The following is a 22,318-nucleotide window of genomic DNA, read 5'->3' as shown; positions in this document are numbered from 1 at the left end:
AGGAGAAAAGGGACCCTGGTGTGGCAGAGCTGTGGATGGTGACCCTGATTCTGGGAGAAGTGTTCCCTATGCCACAGTAGCTGCCCTCCTGGCAGGGTGTGCCCTGCTTGGCAGCAGGAACAACCATTGGGATTTTCCAACGCTCTGACGCAAAAAAACCCCGATGGCATCTTGCTGACTCCCCAGCAGCCTGTGTCCTTGGCAGCTTCCTGCTTTGCAGAGTGTTAGAGCCTCAGCAGCCCACTGCCAAGGGAGCTGGAGAATTGTGGAATGTTTCCTAAAACCTCCTAGTTGTGCACAGGCACAGCACGTAGTGCTACCTGATTTCCTGCTGAAAGAGAGGATGCCTGGCCTTGACTCAAAGGCTCTGTTGACAGAGATGCAAGCACTTGGTCCCAGGTGAAGCCTTGCTTTAAATTCTCAGTACAGATTCAGCGTTGCCAAAATTCCACAGCTATTCTAGCAGTGCTGTTGCTCTGTCCAAGGTCACACAACAAACAAGATCTGAAGGATGGAACTGTGCTTATTACACCAGCAGACACAACTGAAAAGATGGAAAAGCTGCGGGCATGTTGTGATTTCTTACACAAGGTTTCTAACTATTTTAGAGAGCAGCTTGAATTTTAGTGAAGTCATTGAAATACAGTATTTATATATATGCTGATACTCACTATCCCCTCCCTTTTCTTCCTTGATTTGGTCCTTGATTCCCTTAAAGCTTCCCTTCCTTTTATGCCAGATCTTTTCTCATATATCCCTCCCCACCACCCCCAGGCTAGGCATTCCCCCAATACCTCCTTCTGATGACGTTTCCTCTGACTTCATTCTCCACTTCCTCAGTTTTACTCTTCTTCCACTCTAATAAATACCAAACCATCATTCTAGTTCAGTTTTCTCCATCTTTAAGTCACCCTTAGTTTCCTTCATTATTTTCATTTTCTCCTCTTGTAGGGGAATATTTCTTCCATGAGCAAGATACCAGAATGTCTGGATTTCTGCTTCCCCATAGCCTAACTTTCTATCTTTAATTTATCTATTTCTCTTTTATCTCAAATTAATCAAATTTTCATCTTCCTCTCCACTTCTGGCTGTGCTCCATTCCAATTCCTGATCTCCTTAATTCTGTTCCTTAATCTTTCACAATTGTTTGGCTTCTCTCTAATGACAATATTTTCTTCCATCTCAAGCAATTGTTTCCTTTGCCTTTCCAGCTACTGCAGCATTTTCCTTGTGGTTACCAGCTCCCTGAGCACTCTATTTACAAATCCTGTGCCAGTTCATTTGATACACTCCAATTCTCTCCTTTAACTTTATGGAATTCACACATCAGCTTGTTGTGCAGCCTCTCTTCACACAATTTCCAATACACCCATTTTACCCTTCCACACAGCTAAACATCTGGTCCAGGCTTGTTATTTTATATCTTCTTATGACATATTTCCTTTGTACAGGATGAACAAACACTGTCTTGTGGGCTAAGCTGAGCAAGTGCTGAACTAACAAACAAAAATGGCATTAATAGAAAATAGATCAGGAAATACTAAAAATCATTGTCACCAATTGACTTATAGTGTATTTTCCTGACAGGATGATGTTTCAATTCTCTTTCATTAATATCACAAAAGCATACAGAAGAAGCTGAATGAGTTTCAGAAATGCACAACATCTTCAAACTATGGTATCAGCATGAAAAGAGACTGGGAAGTCTGATATTATGTAATTTGGAGGAATATAATATCATAAGACATGATACTATAGAGAAATACAAAGCACTGAACAATAAAGTGAAGCAAAGCCTTGGGTACCCTTTAATCATGACAATGTAAAAACCAGTGGATCTTAAATGTAGAAAGGGAATGTTTAGAACATTATTTACACAACTTATAATTAGCATGTGAAACACATTGCTCTAAGGTATGAAAAACCAATGAACTCTAATGGATTCTAAAATGGAGGTGGCTTTTCTCTGCACACACACCAAAATAATAAAAAAAATAAATGGCTATTTTCAGGTCAGTTCTGTACTTCCCTCTTTTGGGAACAAGTGACCAAATGACTGAAGGTGGGACAGACTTTTCCTTCACAAGATAATGGAGAAAGAATTATCTTGTGAAGAATTATCTATTGCATTGCTGTGGGGCTTGTGAGCTGGCTTGAACTGGCAGATGCAACACTGGACAGACACAATGCTGACCCCCCTCTTTCTATAAAACATTTTATCACTCCTTTGAACTGAGCAGTTCTTGAGGTGAGTGTGACACAGAGTCTGCAGGCTTGTGTGTCACAGGAGTTGGGAAATGGGTGACCCTTCACCACAGGACACAGGGTGAAGAGCATTCACCGTGGGCAAGAGCCACAGCAAAGGGCAGGACCAGGGCAGAGGGGGCTGCAGCAGCCCTGGGTGCAGCCCTGGGTGCAGGAGGCTTCCCTGCCCTGCTGAGGTGCTCCCTACCCTGTGCAGCTCGGCATCAGGTGCCTGCAATGAGCAATGGGGGGAAAGTGTCACTGTCACAGCTTTGACATCAAAATCAATGCCCCAAGGGCAGCTCAGCCACACACGTGTGTTATCTCTGACAAATATGCATTCAGGCTGTTCTTAATCTCCATGAGGAAAAAAAATATTAAGGTTTTGACAACCTACCCAGAGGGTCTAGCCAAACACTCTTCTTCACTGCCAGCATTTTTATGTTTCACTTCAGTGTCTTCAGTCAAAGACTAAACTTTTTAAGACCATTACTCCTCAGTTGGCCTCCTCTTTCTATAATCACTGTTCATCTTTTTCAAAAATCATAGTATCTCTGCAGCTCTCTCTGTTTTACACTGATTCATCTTGATCCTTCTGTTTTTTTAAGCTCTCCATTCTCTGTAGTCTTGACATTATCGAGCTGAGATTAGCCCTGGGCTAACATAATGCTTCTGCTGAGCAACATTAACAACAGAAAAGAGCATATTTAAAATGTCAATGCTCCAAGGCAACTTTTAATGGCACTTCAGCCACTGTGCCCTTCCAGTTTGATGGTGATGCACTGAAGCAATGCAGCATTTGTTTTTTTAACAACAAGTTATGCAGTTAACTAATAGAAATCTTGTGTAATCAGTGTTTCCAAAGTGTACTTATGAAAATACCCTGTGGGATTTTGTTGCAAATCCAAGTCAGCATGTGGTGATAGATGACACTTCTTTCTTCTCCTCTGATGGGCTCAGCTGACTTCTTGGCATGTCTTAGCTGGCTGTTATTCATCTAGATGCTAAGAAGTTCATCTCTTTCAGTGTTTTCCAGGAATTTGAATCAAACTAGTTGATGTCAACTGTAATTCCTCAGCTCTTTTTCATGTCTCTTGCCCCATTTTATACATAGATACTGTGCTTGCCCCTTTCTGATCTTATGAAATTTCCACCCTTCAAGTTCTTCAAGGTAAGCACTAACATTCCTGAGATTGCTTCAGTCTCTTCTCGTCATTGTAGATAAGTGAGATGAAGTAATAATGAAGAGACAAAATACCTTGTTCAAGTCTGTGTAAGTGTAAGGAAACAGAAGTTCCTGTGTGTGGAGGGCAGAAGAGAGAAAGAGACATCTGTGATCAATTTGCTAGCACTGATATGGAAAATGAAGGATTAGCCTGAAAGAAAAAGAAATGTTATGAGGCCATTCTGACAAATCCATTTTCTTTGTACCTATAGAATTTCCTGTATGTGCCAATGAAGAAATTTTAACTTTTATTGCTCTCTCTATAGAGTCAGAAACTAGATGAGTAACCACCATCGAAACACAAATTGAAGTCATAATTTGTACTTGCTCCAAAATGAGTGTTTTATTTTATGGGGATGAAGTTTCTCTCCATGCAGGGAGAGTTACTGCTCAGGATCCACTCATCAAAGCTATTCCATGCTCAGTAGTTTTTCAAGTTACTACTAGCTTACACTACATTTACAGCATTCATACCATTAGTATAATTCACAGAGACTCTAAGGAGGGGCTGACACAAAAGCATTACTGTGGTGATCCCCAAAAAGGGACCAATGAGGCAAATGAAAAGTTCTGGGGTTTTTTTTCCAGACTTATGAGTACACTCATAGGGAGGGGACCAAATGAATTTGATTATGAATGTATACTTTTATTGCATGAATACTCAACTTTGGATCATACTTGGAAGAGATATTAATTTATACTGACTCAAAAAACATCCCTTGCCGAGTCATGCATCATTGCATGTGAAATTCTGGATTCCAGGTATGCAATTAAATGCTCTGCTTTTCTAAGCATCTCATCAAGCTTCTGGATAAATGGCCTGAATTGCACAAGTCCAATGTCTTATAACCCATGAGCTAATATAGGGTTACTAGGAAGTTTACATGACCACTGGTATGACTTACCTGCCTCACTCACCTAATGTGAATTATAATTGGTTTGAACATAAGGACAGGCCTAAAGTTTTCCCTATAAATGCTGCAACACAGCCAGAGCTTCAAGTCTTATCATATAGGTCTGCAGTTGCTCACAGCAATACAAAGTCCAAGGCAAAGAGGAGCAAAGGAGCATGGCTGGTAAGTTTAAAAAAAAAAAAGTCTCTTTATTCATATGGAATGGGAAAGTGAATAATCTACCATTTGTTAGCTTTCTCTGTGGGGTTGTTTTGTAAAGGGCTCTGAACTTTTGAAGTACAAAGCATTTTGAGAATTATGCATATGTTGTTTCAGTGTTTTTCTTTCCTGAATCTTACAAAAGACACAAACAAGCACAAGAAGTTAATCCATCCATTGCTATACTGAAGTTAAATTTTAAAATATTGTAAAATTGCAAATAGAGCAGAAGAAGAAGTTATGGCAAACGGCAAACTTTATTTTAGCATGAAATTTAATGAATCAAAGATTAGGTTGCATATGAATGAATCTTGTGTTAATGGAATTTCTTATGCAAAGAATACACTACAGACTAAATTTCTTCCTGCAGATCCAGAGCCAGTAATGCCATTTTAACTATTTTTTTAAATTAGTGTGAAAGGCAAAGGCACTTTAAAATGCAAATAAATCAAGCAGAAGTCCAGCAGTGAAGTCTTAGGGGGAAGGAAATTAAATCAACACCTTTTAGTAAGACTGGCCATGTACTCACTTAGGCCTGACTTGCTGGCGCCTGTATAGAAATGGGGAATCACAGAATAGTGTGAGTTGGAAGGGATATTTAAAGGCCATCTGCTCCAGCTCCCCTGCCATGAGCAGGGACATCTGCAGCCAGATCAGGTTGCTCAGACCCCATCCACCCTGACCTTGCATTTTTCCAGGAATGGGGCATCTACCACCTCCTTTGGCAACCTGTGCCAGAGCCTCACCACCCTCTGTGGTAAAAACTTTAATCTAAATTGAGTTCTTCAGTTTAAAACCATGACTCCATGTCCTATTCCAACAGGACCTGCTAAAAATTTGTTCCCAACTTTCTTCTAGGTCCCCTTCATAAATACATAAAATGAGTCCTGAGTTTAAGATGATGCTCCTTTACCAATCCTAGGAGAGCACATGCTGTGCTGGCTTTATGTGACTTAGGTTTGAAAAGCTCAGGAAATTAATAAAAACAGCCATCCACAGATCAAGGGCTCAAGTGCAGAAATTACATGCATTGTTTTCCCCTCATGCAGTTTAAGAGAGGCACAGTTATCCCATTCTCACAGTTCTAGAAGTGATTGCACAAACTCTTAGAACACAAGTGGTTTTCCATATATCTATTATTTGAAATAATTCCTGTTATTGTTTTGATCTTTTGCCAGCATCCCTCACAGCATCTGCTGTTTGCCTGGCCTGATGGTGGTTAATTAATGACTATCTCAGTGCAGCTGCTAAGTGTGATACCATCTATATGTTTACTTGTTTAAGAGCAGAACTGAGGCTAGGAGGGAATTGGGTGCATGCAATCAGCATAGAGCTGTAGATTCCTTTATAAAACTCCTCCTCTGAGCAGACCTTAAATAGCTGGAATATTGGGCGAGTAGAAAAACCCTTCTTTTTAACAAAAGAACTATACAGTAAAGTGGACAGTTAAAACCTTCAGCAATGTGGGAAAAACCCAGAAACCAATTGTTTCTGCGTTGTAACACTTCCCTTTAAGCAATGATTTGCCAATAACTTAGAAAATTTTATCAGGGCTCTCTCTCAAAACTTCCGCTTGAAATTTCAGACAGCAGTCTGTCCTCAACGACAATTTTCTTATTGCATGAAACTCAAGAAGCATTTAATGCAGCATTTAACAAACAAACAGGTATTTGCTGATCATGATCAGCACTTGCTTGTGAAATACCCAGGATCCAAGAAATACCTAAGCCCAGGTTCAGCTGGAGATGTCAGAACTGCACAAAGATGCTCCTCATGGTATCATGGACAATTTTTTATGTAAAAAACAGAGGCTTTGTGTGCAGGTGTTTGCACCAAGCTGTTTTCACTCTTTCTCTTCCTGTCTCCCTACTCCTTCCATCCCCTGACACACATCCTGCAGACAGACACACCTTTTTTCCCAGAAAATATGCATTTGTGGGCCAGTCTCTAATGGACCTGCTGTAACAGAATCCAGAAGGTACTGCAGAAAGAAAAGGGAAAAACACCTAAAAGGTTCCTATAAGCTTGCCTGATTTTTAAAGGGTTTTGATAGTCTGCAGCACCACTACTGCTACTAAGGATTTAACAACTTGTTTCATCGTCTCACACTGAAAATAATTATCCCAGCTTCTTTCTGTCACTTTTAAGCTTCGGTGTCATTACAATTAAGGCGTGAGTTACACCTGCAAGCATCCTGTTTGTGTGTTAGCACTGGGAGCGCCTGCCCGCAGAATGGGCAGCACGCTGCATCCTCAGAGAGGAGCAGAGCAGGGCAGGGATGGCAGCCTGCACTGGGCTGTTCTTGGATGATGAGTGTGCAGCAGTAGCTGGAAGTTAAAACTGCCAAATAATGCTTTTATTCCATTCCAATGGAAGACATACGTGCATAAGTGGGAGAGGTAGGGAAGTATATGTAAATATCATAGGTTGTATATAATAGGTGGTGTGTGATGATGTGGGAGCTGTCAGGGGAGTCTAGCAGAGGTTCATCCCAGTCTGTGCACTGCCAGTTTGGCTTATTCCCGTGTCCTGGTCCCCTGGGAGTTTTTGAAGGTCACATATCAGTGCATGTTACTATTATGTCACTGCCAGCTTCCCTTCTGAGCAAGCCATCTCATCTGGAATGAGCTGAGATCTCAAGAGGAGTCTGAGCCCTAACAGGACACCCTTCTTACACAGATGATGTGGAACGGGATTGTGCCAAGTTCTGCTGTCTTCAAAGGAAGAAAGGCTGTTGGCAAACTTCAGGAACAGTCGGGAGCTTCAGGAAGGCTTCAGGCTTCCATTCCAAATGCCCCTGCTATTAAGGCACGGGAGTGGAAGACAGACAGAAAATGGGACATGTCTTGGAAAATATGTAAGGCTTAGAAGAGATCTTGGCCAAATATTTTTCCATATGAGTCTGACCATTGTCTGTCAGGTGGTTCTAGCCCTGAAAAGTGCTGATGTCAGTTAGTCCACACTAGAGTCCCAGGTATCTCAAATAAATCACAGCTGTAGAAAACCACTTGAATTCCTGTATCTAGGATAGCAGGAGTGGAGGTTGCTGATGGAATATCTTGCTTAATTATTCAAAACCGGGATGTGATAAGAGATAGGATAGCCCAGACTTCTCAGGATACTGAATCACAGAATCAGAATAATTTAGGTTGAGAAAGACCTGTAAGATCATCGAGTCCACTGAGGCGGTCCCAGTGAGTCATGGCCATATGGTTGCAGCATGGTGCTTTAGGGATATGTTAAAGAGGAGCTGCGCTCAGAGAGAAGATAGGAGCAGATAGACTATTACAGGTACTGATTTCCCATCCTGAACAGAAGGACAATAGGTGACATTTCATAAAATTCAAGTATCACTGAGGATTCACATAGAATTGATGTGAAAGAAAACATTGGAAAGGAGAAAGGAGTTTATTGCCTGTTAACAAATATGTCCTTTACTGTTCAGTGCTGAAGCTCTTAGTCCTATATATTCAATGCTTTAACAGTTACTGAGGTGAGGGAAAAGACCTGGGTATTACTGGAAAAGGATGTTATGAATTATATGACTGGACCAGTCTGCAAAAGATGATGCTGATACATCTCCTTCTGGGTACATGAAACCATATACTAACATGGTTTATAGCTTCAGTTTTCTGAGGTCCAAGAGTCTTCTCTTGCTGTCCACAGAGTTTCAAGCTCCTGCCTGTGCAGTCCCTACATTTACAGCCCCCATCCAAGCCCTGCAAACACTGCTTGGCAAAGAGGCTGCCTGGGTCAGATGCACTGTGCTTGGCTGACTGCATGTTCTGACTAGTGTTAATATTTCTCATTAATTTAGCCCTCATTCTCAACCTTTGTCCATAATCTTTAATCCAAAGGTCCAGCATGTATCATTCATCATGAGTTTGTTTTACAAACAAAGCACACCAGAGGCCCGCAAGGCAACTCAAGCAGAGCTGGGAATAAACACCAGAAGCTGACACAACAGCCACAACTTGTTCTTCCTGACATACTGTCTGCCAGCATAAATGGACTGCTGTTCTTTCTCTTTCAACAGTAACTAACCTTCCTGTCAAAGAAAAATGGTTTGCTGTGTATCCAAGGATAGGCTGAAAACTTAAATTTATTCTGAAAATTGTTTGTGTGACTTTTAACAATACTTTAAAGTATGGATAGGAGAGTATGTCTTAACATCAAAAACCTCTAATCAAATTCTAAAACATTTCCCATTAAAGGATTAGTCTTATCACTTTGAAATCACAGTTGGGCTTTGCAAATTATAAAACTATGGTCCCTGTTAAGATTAATATAATTAATGAGCAGAGAGTCAAGGTAGCAGTCCGAATTATAGCCAGTTAAAAACTGTTTCCTCTAACAGCACCATTTATAAGAAATATGAATAAAACATATGAAATGGTTTGAGCAAGTTCCAATTCTAGATGTTACAAACGTGATCCAAACCAGAAAACAAAACAATTTGGCTCCTGAATACTGAGCCCAGCCAACTAAAATGATGAATTTGGGAGCGTGTACAGATGTGCAAGTCCAGCATATGGGTGTCCCTGAGAAGCATCTGTAAGATGTGCGTTGAGTTCATCAAATTTTACAGGTTGTTTCATAAAAGGATCAGAATTAGACTATCTCTTTCCTAACACAAAGTGGAGCCACCTGCAAAGCATAAGCAAAATTCACTCTCCTTGAAGTTAAGTGGAAGATTTTTGGGCAGAAATTGGCTTTGCCAGTAGCATGGTCAGAGATGTCTTATGAAAAAATAGTAGAGCACCAGCTGAAAGAAATTATAGATATTTTATCACAAGTCACAAATATACTTATCTGGTGTCACTGTAGTGTCATGCAAATATGACATGGAGTGCTTGTCTATTGAACAGGGTTAAACAGCAACTATGTGATAAATGAAAAATTCGTTCTTTAAATTTGGCCCTGATGGGACCTGGGGCAGAAACAGTAGCTTGGTCATTGTTTTGAAATTACTACAATGCAGGGAGGGAAAAAAAAAGCAGCTCCAAAAGAACAGATTTAGGGAGTTAATTTAAAGAAAAAGTCCCTGTAAATATTTCTCATGGAGTATTTGAAATTAGTGTTTTGCAAGAAGGAGTCATGCTGTTCCTAGAACTTTAGACCTACAACAGAAAGAAAAGCAGCTAAATGCTGAAGTTCTTATAATTTTAGATACATTAAGAAACTCTTTAGTAGCCAGAAGGTTAGAAATAAATATTGTCCAAGCTTCAGATGTTAGATTGCAAGGAAATAAAATGAGGACGTGAGAACTGAGAGAGGAAAGAAAATGAATCAAAAATGAATCAAGCCCCACTGGTCAGATCAAGGCTGGGGGCAAAGATAGTTACTCAAGCTCCACCCCCAGAGGGAATATTGCAAACAGAGTTTAAAGAAGTGAAAGGCACCAGTGGAAGTCATTCCTTGAGCCAGCAGAAGTACAGGAGGCCTTTCAGAGGAAGCTCCAGAGGACACAGTGATCAGATATGGGCCAAGGTGAGCAAGGGGAAAGCCCATCCTGTGATGCTCTTTGTTACCTTCTTACATCCATACTTCATGTTCAGCTCTGTCATGGACACTGAGAGGTCACTACTGCTCTAAGGAATTTTGATCCAAGAAAAAAAAAGTAGGAGGAAATTCTTCCATTGAAAGTCAGGAGAAGGATTTTCAGAGGAATTGCATTTTTTCATTTACTGTGTGCATGGGAAAAGCAAGCTTGTCAGAACGAGGTTTGGCAGCACAGGTATTTAACTGATATAAAAATGTTGTGTTTTGCAAATAGGAATGGAAACCCTACAGCTATTTGGAGTTTTCAGAAAAGGGCAAATGACAGACTGACAGACTTGACTTAGGAGAAAGAAGCAAAGCAGAACTTTGGGAGTGTATCACTGCAAAGGCTGAGGAAGGCTACACTGAGCAGAGAAGGCTGAAACCTGAAGCTAAGGCAGAGAGGATACAAAAAATGGGGGTGTTAGGGGTTTTTTTGGCAGCTTCTTTATCGCTGTGGTGAGTTTTTTGTTCATGTGCTAATATTTATAGATATGCAAACAGTTTAATTATGATTATAAAGGGTCTCGTGTTGCTTTTCCAACTCCTGCCTTTCTAAAGGCAAAACTCCCTGAGCCCTCAGCTCATTCTACAATAGATGTGCTTCACTGCTAAGCTTCTGAGGATTTTATTTAATAGTAGATATGTTCTTCAAGAATCATCTGTACTTCTCACCTCAATGCTGTAAAAAACCCACGTTCCTCTACATTTGGACAGTGACTGCATTGCTAAAACTACCAATGCAGTTATTTCAAGGCTTATCTGAACTTGATCAATTTAAGATCATGCTGTAAAAAAATCTTTACATTAAGAAATCTGTTTGAACATAGGATGTTTTTTTTTTTATTCAATAATGGCACAGGGTAACTATTCTCCACTCCTAAGCACCACACTCTTACTCTTTCCTATCTCACTCTTCACAGGGGAAGAAAAAATCTTTTTCTTCTGCACTTCTGCACTTCATTTAAACCATCAAGCCATTTGCTACTAGAAATCCCTCCATAGTCTCTGATGATGGCAGATCCAAGCCAATCTTGGATCTTTATTCTCTGGCCTCTGACTGAAGCCACAGTTCTCATGCAAGAGCATTCCAGAGCATATTTTAGGAGTGCTCCCTCTCCAGTTCTGCCATCTCTCCCACGGCCAAACAACATCCCAGTGTCCATCAGCATGTTCCTGTTAGGTGCTTCCAGCAGTGGCAGCTGTGTGACACATAACAGGGCTAGAGACCACATCATGGCTTAAAATTCACAGGATTACTCTGGTCTGTCATGTTTCTTTATTTCTCATTCAGAGGCAGCAAGGCTGTGCCTCTCTTAGGGTGACATCATCTCAGAATGGGAGAATTAATAGACTTCAGACAGATTTTTATCCAAGTAACTCATAAATATTCAATTTTCTCAGGTTCCTCTCCTCTTACATGCCTTTCTGATTTTAATTTAGTACAGAGTATATCTTTAGTACCCTGTATACTACTGCTTCTATATTTAATTATGCAGATAACCTCTAATAGCCTATGCAAGATGGAGCCTCTTAAAAAAAATGCTCACATAAAAATTATTTTTAATTTGGCTGAAGCCTCACATGGGTACCAGTTACCTGTAGAAAGTAATAAGCAATTCTTCAGAGTGTGTTTGTGTTCCTTCCTCTTTGGATGTACTCTCCAGCTTTTTTGCTCATCCCATTTTTTCGTAGCTGCAACGCAGCCGAGTACCGACTGGCATCTGAAAGAAAATGCAAGAGAACACCACACAAGTAAATTTTCTAGTGAAGAGCTGATTGTGAGGAGAGGACAGACCTTCACTATCACCTTCAATGGAGCAGAGCGGCCTGAGCAAAACTTAATATTCATTGCAGAAACAGGTATGGCCCCCAGCTTCTTCCACATGGACAGTAATGCTGCCTCAGGATATTCTTCTGGCCCAATCTGCACTACAGAGCAGCAAGAGAAAACCTCAGAGCCAACATGCTCATTCCCACAGCCATGGAACTGTGTGAGGTGTTTGTTGTATTGCTGCTACCCCAGCCAGCAGCCACAGCTTCCTTCAGTTGCCAATATTTGGCACAAATTCACCCGAGGGGAGGGTTGGGACGGTTACATCCCTGCTGAGTTCGTTGATGACTAAGTCTTTATTTCAGCATGGCATGGAAAGAAAAATGTTATTTGTTTCTCTTGAAAGGTCCAAAACCCTCAAAGGCAACCAAGACCCTGGCCACATTTGATATCTCCAGCACAGTGAGCAAGGAGGGCTGGAGTGCAGTTCTGAAGTCCAGCAGCTCCAGCTCTGTGAGCATCTCCATTTCCAGCCCACACAATGCTGTCATTGGACGTTACAGGCTGAGTGTTCAAAGTGGCAGCTCCTCTCCACAAAGTCTTGGCACTTTTGTTTTGCTTTTTAACCCTTGGTCTTCAGGTATGAATACATCGAATTTCCTCTAAAGACCTAAGTTGCTTTGGGCTTCATTAATACTTGCAGCTTCTCAGTTTGATCTATACTTTAATATAGCAGCTGAAAATTGACAACATGAGGGATCAATGGCCAAAAAAAGGTGTCTAACAGTTTTTTAGGACCTTCTGGTACATAGAATCAGCTCTGTAGCATGTACATACTGGAGAGCTCATTGTCCTAAAAGATAAGGTTCTGCTTTTGATAAAGCTTCCCTATTTCTGCACAAGTTTAGAAGAAAGTGTCTGGCCTCTGTAGAACCAAGAAAAGAGTCATATTTACCATTTTCACAGAGATTTGGCAGTGTCACACCTCCATCTTCACTCAGACACCTCCCACCCCTTTCTCTAATTGTAGATCCTGAGTATCACAATCTGTTTATAGCACCAAGAACAGCAAAGGGTGGATATCTGCAAGCACCCTTTATAGACCAAGAGAGCTTTTGCCTTATAGAGCAAGACTCCTGAGGTTTTGTTTTATTTTGCCTGTCGTATTTGTACATCTCTCTGTTTTGGTTTTTCAGGTGATGATGTATTCATGTCTAACACGGCTGAGTGTGAGGAATATGTGCTAGAAGAGTTTGGCATCATTTTTGCAGGCAATAAAAATCATATCAGCAGCTTTGGATGGAACTTTGGCCAGGTAAATGTAGCACTGAAACACCAGACATTGTTTTTGCATAAACTGGGTCATTTGCTTTTTCCAGTTCATTGCATACATCTCTGAAGAGCAGGACTCTGCTGTTGCAATCAGCACTTGTGCCAAGCCCTGTTTCACTGATCAGTATGAGGATTTGTCATTTACTATTCCCTGTTCTGCCTTGGAAGAGCAGCCAGCACAAACATTAATATCTTTACTAAGACTACATAGCCTTAACATACAGTAAAGTACTGTAGCAACGCTGAGAGGCCTCAAGTCCACAGATTCCAAGTCTTTGAAAGCTCTGTGAGTTCTGATTTTCAGAGTTTGTTGTGGCCACATTTTTACATGGTAATGCCTGGCTGAGCTCTGCAGCGCTTCAATCAGTGATTTAAAAACCCCATTCAACACTAAAATGGCTGTCTGACTCCTGATTTTTAGTAATCTGTGTTTTCAAAACACTGATTTCTTTCTGTACCACAGTTTCAAGGAGACATCCTCAATATTTGCCTGGCCATAATGGATCGAAGCCTGTACTACCGTCAGGATCCCATCACTGATGTGTCTCACAGACACGACCCCAGGTACCTGGGCCGTGTTCTCAGTGCCATGGTAAGCAGCAGCTTCACAAAGTGCAAACTCAACTACTAAGTGTCCTTTAAAAGTTGTCAGGGAAAGTAAATATGAAGCCACTTCATAGAGAATTTTCGGCCACTGGCTGTATGGTGAAGTATGGCCTACCTTGTCATCTGCTCTGAGCCTGCCAGGTTTATCTCCTCTGGGATAGTTTTGATAATTATCACTTTGATATCCAGTAGTCACACTGAAAATAGAAGACAGGGCTGGTTGAGGGAACAGCTCCTTGGAGGTTTTTAGTCCAGCCCCCCATTTGAAGTGGAACTACTGGGTGCTAGATCAGCTCAGCCATGGATTTGCCAGGCTGCTTTGAAATTCTCCAAGGAAGGAGGGTTTGTGGCCTCTGTGGGTGACCAGTCCAGAGCTGCCCTACCCTCCTAATGAGGAATTTCTCTCTTATGTCAAATATGATTTTCCCAAGCTACAGCTTTCTGCTGTTGCCTCTTGGAATATAGAAGAGAAAGGTTAGTTAGAGCGCACATTCAAATGATTGTAAACTGGTTTTACACCTCCTCCACCCTCCTTAACCAGACAGAACTAGAACAGTGCTCTCAACTTCTCCCTGTAGATTGTGTGCTGCAGGACCCCTGACCATCCTGCAGCCCTCCCTCCTGGCTCCCCTTCAGAGTCTCAACATCCCTTTGAACTGAGAGACCCAAAACTAGAGACAGGACTCCTGGCAGAGCCTTGCTAGGGATAATTGAAGGGGGTTAACAACCTCCCTCAACCTCCTGGTCACACTTTCCCCAGTGCAGCCACTGTGAGCTTTCCCTTTCGATGAGAGAGCACTGCTGGCTCAAATTCAATATGGCATTTACTGTAACTCCCAGGCTCCTTTCAGACAGGCTGTAAACTCTTAATTTACCTCATCATAAATTTAGTGAATATCTTCTCAGGTCAACGCCAATGATGACCAAGGGGTGGTGCTAGGAAACTGGAGTGGAAAGTATGAGGGTGGCAAAAATCCCACTAGCTGGACAGGAAGTGGTGAAATCCTGCAAAGCTGGAAGAAATCAGGATTCAAACCTGTTAAATATGGACAATGTTGGGTTTTTGCAGCAGTACTGACTACAGGTATGTTTTATGTCATGCGCATGACGGGCATTGCACAGATTCTATTAAAAGAAGCACTAATAATACTTCCCGTATAGAAGTCTTTGAAGACATTACTATGCTATATGAAACCTGCAGAAATATTGCTTTCTGACTGTGGCTTTCTCTTCACTCTTTAGTGCTTAGATGTCTGGGGATTCCCACTCGTACCATCACAAACTTCAGTTCTGCCCATGATGCAGATGGAAATCTGCGTGTGGATGAGTTTTATGATGCAGATGGAAATCATTTGGAGAGGGGAGCTGACAGCGTGTGGTAAGCCTCAATATTTAATAGTAGAGCTTATTAATGTCTACAGAGCATAGGTTCTAATGACAAATGCTTTGTCTTCTTAAGAATTGCCTTAAAAACTACTACACACAGGATCAATAAAAAATACTACAGAATAATACTACAAGACTTGGTGTTTTCACTCTCAGTTAAACAAAGAATTGTGACACTAATTACAACAGCTCATTGAAGCCAGGGCAGGCAAAATTACAGTTATGATGCCACAGATGGCTGAAAATTTGCAATATTGCACTGGCAGTGGCAACTTAACCTAGTTTGAAACTATTCTTCAGAACCAGTTCACGTTAAACTGTAAAAGTTCAACAGAACCAGCTTTCTTGCAGTGGCATCATTTGCAGTGAAAGTAATTTAACTACTGCCTCTATTAAGCATCAAATGCAGTTCAAACAAGCTTGCATTCAGCAAAGAGCAGAAGTAGTCCCTCAGTTTCTGTCTTGTTTAGTCCCCTTCTTGTTCTGGACCCATTCTATCTACATGTGACATGTAGAACTGCAGCATTGTGCCAGAAGGAAACCTAAAGCTAAAACTAAGGAAGTGAATGGAGATTTTGGTGAAGAATAGGCTCAAGGTATTTTTTATAACTTCACAAATTTGTTTTCTGCCCTTGAACATTTATATATTTTCCACAACGCAATTTTCAGCACCTTTCTAGTTAATGTAGTGAGGATGAGGGTCAGGGTAGAAGTGGTGAATCTCAGATAAGAACTGTGAAATTAAGGCATTTAATCCATGCAACTAAGATGGCTGATTAAAGGAGGTGGACAGGAATCCATAAATACATACCAGTAGCTTACTTAGTTCATTTTTGCACCCAGGAATTTCCATGTCTGGAATGAAAGCTGGTTTACACGCAACGACTTGGGCCCCTCTTACAGTGGATGGCAAGTTCTGGATGCAACTCCCCAGGAAGAAAGTGGAGGTACACAAATTTTATTTCAGAATTAATGCTGAAAATTTATAAAGTCAGTCACTTTTAGAGAGAAGGAAAAAGAGAAATCATTGTAAAAGCAATTTGTCAATCTGCTCAGAAATAGTTGCAGAAGAAAATACTTCATTGGTTGCATTACAAAAGCTTCAGATCATCTGTGGATGCCAAGAAAGAAACTAGAATTCCAGGAGCAGTTTTCACAGCAATTCCTATATTTCTGATATAGGTATCAAATGCTATTGAAAATTAAGGGATAATATAAAATAAATCAAGTGTACTTTCAGAATAAACACAAGATACATTGATGGGTGACCTTGTATGAGGGTTTATGTGAATGAAAGGGCTTGAATGAGAGAGCAGCACTGGGCAATTCAGGAGTCAGTGATAAATATCTGTCTAATAATCTGCTTGCTGTCAAAGATTGTGCCTAAATTCCTTTTCCTTGATGCTGTAGGAATTTATCAGTGTGGTCCTGCCTCACGGCACGCCATCAAAGAAGGAGAAGTAGAGCTGGACTACGATGGCCCATTTGTGTTTGCAGAAGTGAATGCTGACTGTATGTACTGGAATTATGACTCTGCAACTGGAAAGAAAACTTTGATATTCTCCAAGTCTACAGAAATTGGTGCCTCCATCAGTACAAAGGCAGTTGGTAGAGATGCTCGTGTAGATGTCACCAGGGATTATAAATATGAGGAAGGTAAGTAAAACCTCTGGTTCTTCTGATCACAGCTGCTTCATTCCCAAAAGTATAAAAATTTTCAGTTAGGAGTCTCTTAGTGCATTTATAAAGTAGGAGCAGAATTTATACTCGAATTATTCAATTCCTACACAAAAGGAGAGAAAAGGCACTGAGTAAAAAAAAAAAACCACAATTGCTTTGCCCTTTACGGAGCTGCTTGGTGGAACCTAAATAAGTCAAGCCCAAGTATCTCCAAATAAAATGTTCACTGTTCCAGCTGCCTATTGCTGACATGCACTGTCTGCCTCTGCTTAGTGAGAATTATCCTACAGCCCCAGCATTTGTCTACAGAATAAAAAGTGTGTTGCAGAAACCTGAGCTAAATCAGCACTTAGGCCCAGGAAAAGCAACTCTTTCAAAGGGTGCAAGAGCACAGCACCTTCTCAGTCCTGCAGGTCTGATCATCCCCATGTTATATGTCTCTTTTTGCTTTGCTCATGAGCAGCTTCTGCTGCTGTTAAATCCCTGTTACCTCAATCCACGAGCCTTTTCCCCTCCTATGGAAAAGGGGAGTGAGGGGCTGGGTGGATGCTTGGCTGCCAGCCAGACTCAACCCACCACAATGTGCCATCAGCCTTCCCCAACATTTGGTCCTTTCTCTGTGCTAGCAAATAAGAATTCACATTTCTAAATGTTATAGCCATAAAAAGGGATAGAAATGGGAACAGAGAAACTTAAGACTTTATATTTTAAAAAAATGTTATTAGAAGTACAGTGACATTACTGACTGCAGATACAGAAAATGAGGTATGGCTGTGGAAAACAGAGGGCTTGTTTATCTCTAAGCACAGACACTATGTCCTGGCTAGCTTCTCCCTAGCAGCCATGTAAAATAAGAAATGCATGTTAACTGTTGAGGATAATTTTCATGGTTCTCCCTGACAGGCTCTGCAAAAGAAAGAGAGATTTTTAAAAAAGCCCGTAAGAAGCTAGGACTTGAGGATAAATTTGATCCTACAGCACCAAAACAAGAGGAAGTTGAACAGAAGCCTGACATCTCAGGAAAATTCAAGGTGGCTGGCTCTTTGGAGGTTGGCAAAGATCTCAACCTACTTCTGGTTCTTGAAAATTTGCAGTCTGATGCTAAGACTGTAAATGTAAATATGACTGCATGGAGTACTCTGTATACCAGAAGACGAGTTAATCAGATCTGGAAGGACTCCCTGTCTGTCACTCTGGCCCCAAAGGAAGGTAATTTTTCAAATACCTTTTAATCATAATGGTTTTATCTGTAAAAGGGCATTGGAGGCTGCTCAGCTTGAGGTAGAAAGCTCTTAACAAACTGTAATCCTAAATCCCTGGGTAGAAAAGGCTGAGAAAAATATTGCATTACACATACATTAACTAGGCATGCTTCACACTATCATGTCCCCAAGTGATTTTCACATTTTGGAAAATGTTACCATTAGGAGCCTGGGATAAGAGATGTGTCAGCATCTCCAACATGAGGTGAAAGATCATTGAATCACAGCTGATACTGTCTTTTGTTAATCTTAGGCTTCAAGGTGTTAGTGAGAAGCAGAACTAATAATTCATTTCTTTAATATGTAATTTAACTTCTGGAGAGACACCAGCAAACTCCTTTAACTCCAGCTGTTGCATCTTTCAGAGCAATAGGGGGGAAAATAAGCCTGGCAATACAGTAATAGTGAATTAAGAAGGGATAACTAAAGAAATCACTATCTACCTAAAGCAAACAGATAGATTTGCATTAATTAATTACTTTTGGCAGTGATGGCTGAAAGCCCTCCTAGTCCTAGTCACAGCATAAAAGGAAAATACTAATGTTAGATATGAAGCTCTGTGGGCTTATAAACGTGTGTACCAATTCCTTTTTTTTTTCCTTCTAGAAAAACAATTCCCTATTAAGATAAAGTATCCTGAATACCAGCAACAGTTAACTACAGACAAAACAATCCAGGTCACAGCTTTATGTCATGTAAAAGATGGGATTCAAGTGCTTGTGAAAAGAAACATCACCCTGGACAATCCTGCCATTGACATACAGGTAAATTCCCTGTGTTGTAACTGCAGTGGCAGAGAAAAGGGAAAGGGAGTTCTTTGAGAGCGCTTTATTCCCCGAAAGAAATGCTGTGCTCACATTCAGAAATTCTGCCATGGTTCATCACAGCCTCTCATAATATCCCCTCTCCTGACTCCTGAAAAGGCTCAGCTAGAAAAGAACACTGAGAACCTGGCCTCACAAGCATTTTCTTTGCACAGGTACTTGGTGAAGCAAAAGTGAATAAAGAGGTGGTTGTGGAGGTGGCATTCACCAATCCCATCAATGAGGAGGTGAAGGACTGTGTGCTGCAGGTGGAGGGCAGTGACCTGCTCCAAGGGATCCTGGAGCTACGGTGGGTACCAGAAACATCTCCCGCTATCAAACATACTGGAATGTGGGCATGGATGAGCTGGAACTGAACTGTGGGAGGAGACATTTTCTTCTAGCTGTCAGCTGGGAGGCACAGGTTATGAGCACACAGTGATGAACCAGCCCTTCATCTAGGCTGGGCTTTGGCTCCATGGTTTGGGAGGTCAAATAATTGCTGTCATAATTGGACAGAACTTGTTTTCCTGCCTATCTAGCAGGACCACGCACTTCCAGAGAAAAAAAATCATGCTTACCCAAACTGTAAATGTTGCTGAGGCTGTCTATCCTGCTATAGGCCAGACAGGTTGCACCTTCTTGTTGTGATCAAAGGCCAACAATAGGATACACAACTATTTCTGTCCATGCTTACCCAAATTACAACATACCAGGATATATTTTTCACTTTATTAAATGGAACTGCAGGTGCCAATCTGGGTGCACAGCATTGTAAACAAATTGTATTTATATCCAACAGATAGAAATACATGTAAAAAGCAGTTACAGCAGTGTCTCAGCTTTGGGAACAAGAATTAATACTGCTTAGACACAGGTTGTGATCTCAAAGGGTGGGACCTCTGAAAAGCACAAAGCCAGGTCTGCTCCATGCTCAGCTTTTCCAGACACAGCAGATCACAGTTTGAGGAGGATAGTTTTTGCAGCACAAACCATGACAAGCAGCTTTTTCCAAAATGAGAGCTCCAGGCACACTAATTTTCAAGCTCTGCTTTCAGAACTCTACCAAATAATTATCTTAGGAGATTAATAAACAGAGTCAAGAAACTATTTGATGATGTTGAGATTGAGAAGACTGGAATGAAATACCTTTATTTTTTTTACTATAGATCCTAGTTGCCTATTATCTGCTTTGGTGATTTTGTAACCTTTTCTGCCCTTTTCCCTTCAGTATTTCATAATTGAAACAGAAAGATTAAATTTTCAGACTATCCCTCATTTTGTACAGACGAGAAATTGCATAAAAATTTCAACGTATCCTGACAAATGCAATTATTTTTGGAAAATACCTGGGATATAAAAACATGCTCTTTAGCTGAATACACAGACAAACACAAACAAACAAACACAGCAACTTAACATTGCCATTTGCACTTGAGCAATTAGGAATGGTTCATCCCATCATTTATAAGCTCTCCTGAGGGAATTTACCAACCTCCTGTTGTCTATCCCACACAATTTTATCCTCAGGCAAGACAAGACAATATGTCAGGGTAAGAGAAAAACATTAACAAGTTTCCAGGAGTTACAAAACACTCAGTGTAAAACATTTTCTTTTCCATTCAGAATTTCCTGCTCTGTAAACACTGAGGTTTCCTTGGTGCTATTCTCCTTTCTAATTCAAGAGTTGATATTAACATTCTGCAAGGTCTCTGGTTATTCTTCTGCAATGATTCTGTGATGTGTTTTACACCCTCTGTTCTGCAAGAAATCTTATCTCATATATTATTATGTCCCCCTTTGTGGGCTTATCTGGGTTACTGCATAATGAATTTGTGAGAGCCTTTAATGTATGGATTTGAGTCTTTAAATACTTATCATATACTTATCTGATAAGTATTGTGTGATCAAGCTATGTGTGATCTTTTCATGGCCACCTTACTTTGCAGTGATAAGAGTTCTTACTCCAGATGGAAGATGATTAGTGAAGAAACTGAAGCATGTTGCATAAGCCTGTTTTTGACTTATATTTTCCCTCTGTTTCCTTTTTTTTTTAGCATACCACCACTGAAAGCCAGTGAGAAATCCAGTACCAAGTTTAAACTCATCCCTTCTGAGGCGGGTCCCAAACATCTACTTGTTAATTTCTTCTGTGATAAATTTGCAGATATCAAGACCTTTAAGATGGTAAATGTGATTAACTAACATGAAGATGTACAAGGAGTGGTCTGTGTGTGTATAAACTGAACAAAATGTGACAAGAAATCTTGTATAGAAAACAATGAGATAATCAGCAAAAGAAATCTTCACTTCCTCTGACAAAGGGTCACCAACACCATATCATTGCAATTTTACACTGTAATTTTAAATAAACTGAGGAATGGTTGATTGTTCATTTACTGTTGTGAATATCCATGTTATTAAAAAGAACATTTTACCTTCTACTTAGAGAGTCTGATTTATGTCTGGCTTTCTTTGGAATTAATTCCTCCTGGCTCCAGATGCCTCTGCACACACATTCATAAACTCATTGTTACTTAGTGAAAGCCTTGTCCAATGGACTTCCAAACACTTCCAAAGTGTTTCTCCTTGCTGAAACTGCCCTACTTCAACATAGTGAGGATGACTTGCACAATTTATGTCATTTAGCTTTGTCTTTGCTACAAACTGTCCTGACAGTTTCCTTTTTTTTTTTTTTTTTGGTAAATCACAGTGACCAAATGAGGCATAGGATATGTTCATCAGGAATTTGGGTGGTGTCCAATTTGAGAGGCATTCAACAAACACATGGGGGTAATTGCCCAGTTCAGCGTACATATTTTGTACATAGTTTAGAATGTTGATATTTTGCATTTGCTGAAAATCTTCTTTGGGAATAAAAGGCAGGGCAATCTTAAGTCTGAGGGTATTTTTACTTGAGAAGAGTTTGGAATTCTTCACTGTAGATTATGTGTCAGGAAGTCATCTCTTAGATTTGAGTTTAGGAAAGCAAACTTCAACCATTTATGGGGGACTGGTACGGGCTACATGATGGGTTCCAGTGAAGTAGGTGTAGCCCAGTGAGTGGATTGGTTTATGGGCAATAACTGTGGAACAGTAACTCAAGCTCTGACTAAAATTGACTGTGTAGGTAAAGTGGATGGAAAGACAAGCTGCTGCTCTGGCACTGTTGGGGCAGGAAGCAATAAAATCTTAATTCTGTGCCCCAGCTTCCACCACACTGAACAGGGTACTGTGAGCTGTCACAAGGGCTTCTCACTGTTGAAGAGCCCAAGCTCAGACTGGTTGTAAGGTCCTTTTGTCCTTGTAGCCAGCAAAATTGCTGTAGCAGGGCACCTGCAGCCCCCCTGGTT

General features: G+C 40.7%; 1 protein-coding gene across 1 annotated transcript; it reads left to right on the top strand.

Annotated features, from left to right (window-relative positions):
- The first annotated feature begins 10,061 nt into the window (after positions 1-10,061).
- LOC115911845 (protein-glutamine gamma-glutamyltransferase E-like) lies at positions 10,062-21,170 on the top strand. Its single transcript, XM_030963090.1, has 13 exons — positions 10,062-10,071; positions 11,818-11,985; positions 12,303-12,536; positions 13,093-13,211; positions 13,692-13,820; positions 14,741-14,918; positions 15,077-15,212; positions 16,064-16,167; positions 16,631-16,876; positions 17,804-18,109; positions 18,769-18,926; positions 19,142-19,275; positions 21,023-21,170. Exons 1-13 carry the CDS (start codon positions 10,062-10,064, stop codon positions 21,168-21,170), a joined length of 2,070 nt encoding a protein of 689 aa, XP_030818950.1.
- The last annotated feature ends 1,148 nt before the right edge of the window (positions 21,171-22,318 follow it).

This window comes from Camarhynchus parvulus, chromosome 20, assembly GCF_901933205.1.
Source record: "Camarhynchus parvulus chromosome 20, STF_HiC, whole genome shotgun sequence".
Taxonomy (NCBI): Eukaryota; Metazoa; Chordata; class Aves; order Passeriformes; family Thraupidae; genus Camarhynchus; species Camarhynchus parvulus.
The sequence above is the reverse complement of the archived record's forward strand: the minus strand, read 5'-3'. Positions and strand labels throughout refer to the sequence as shown.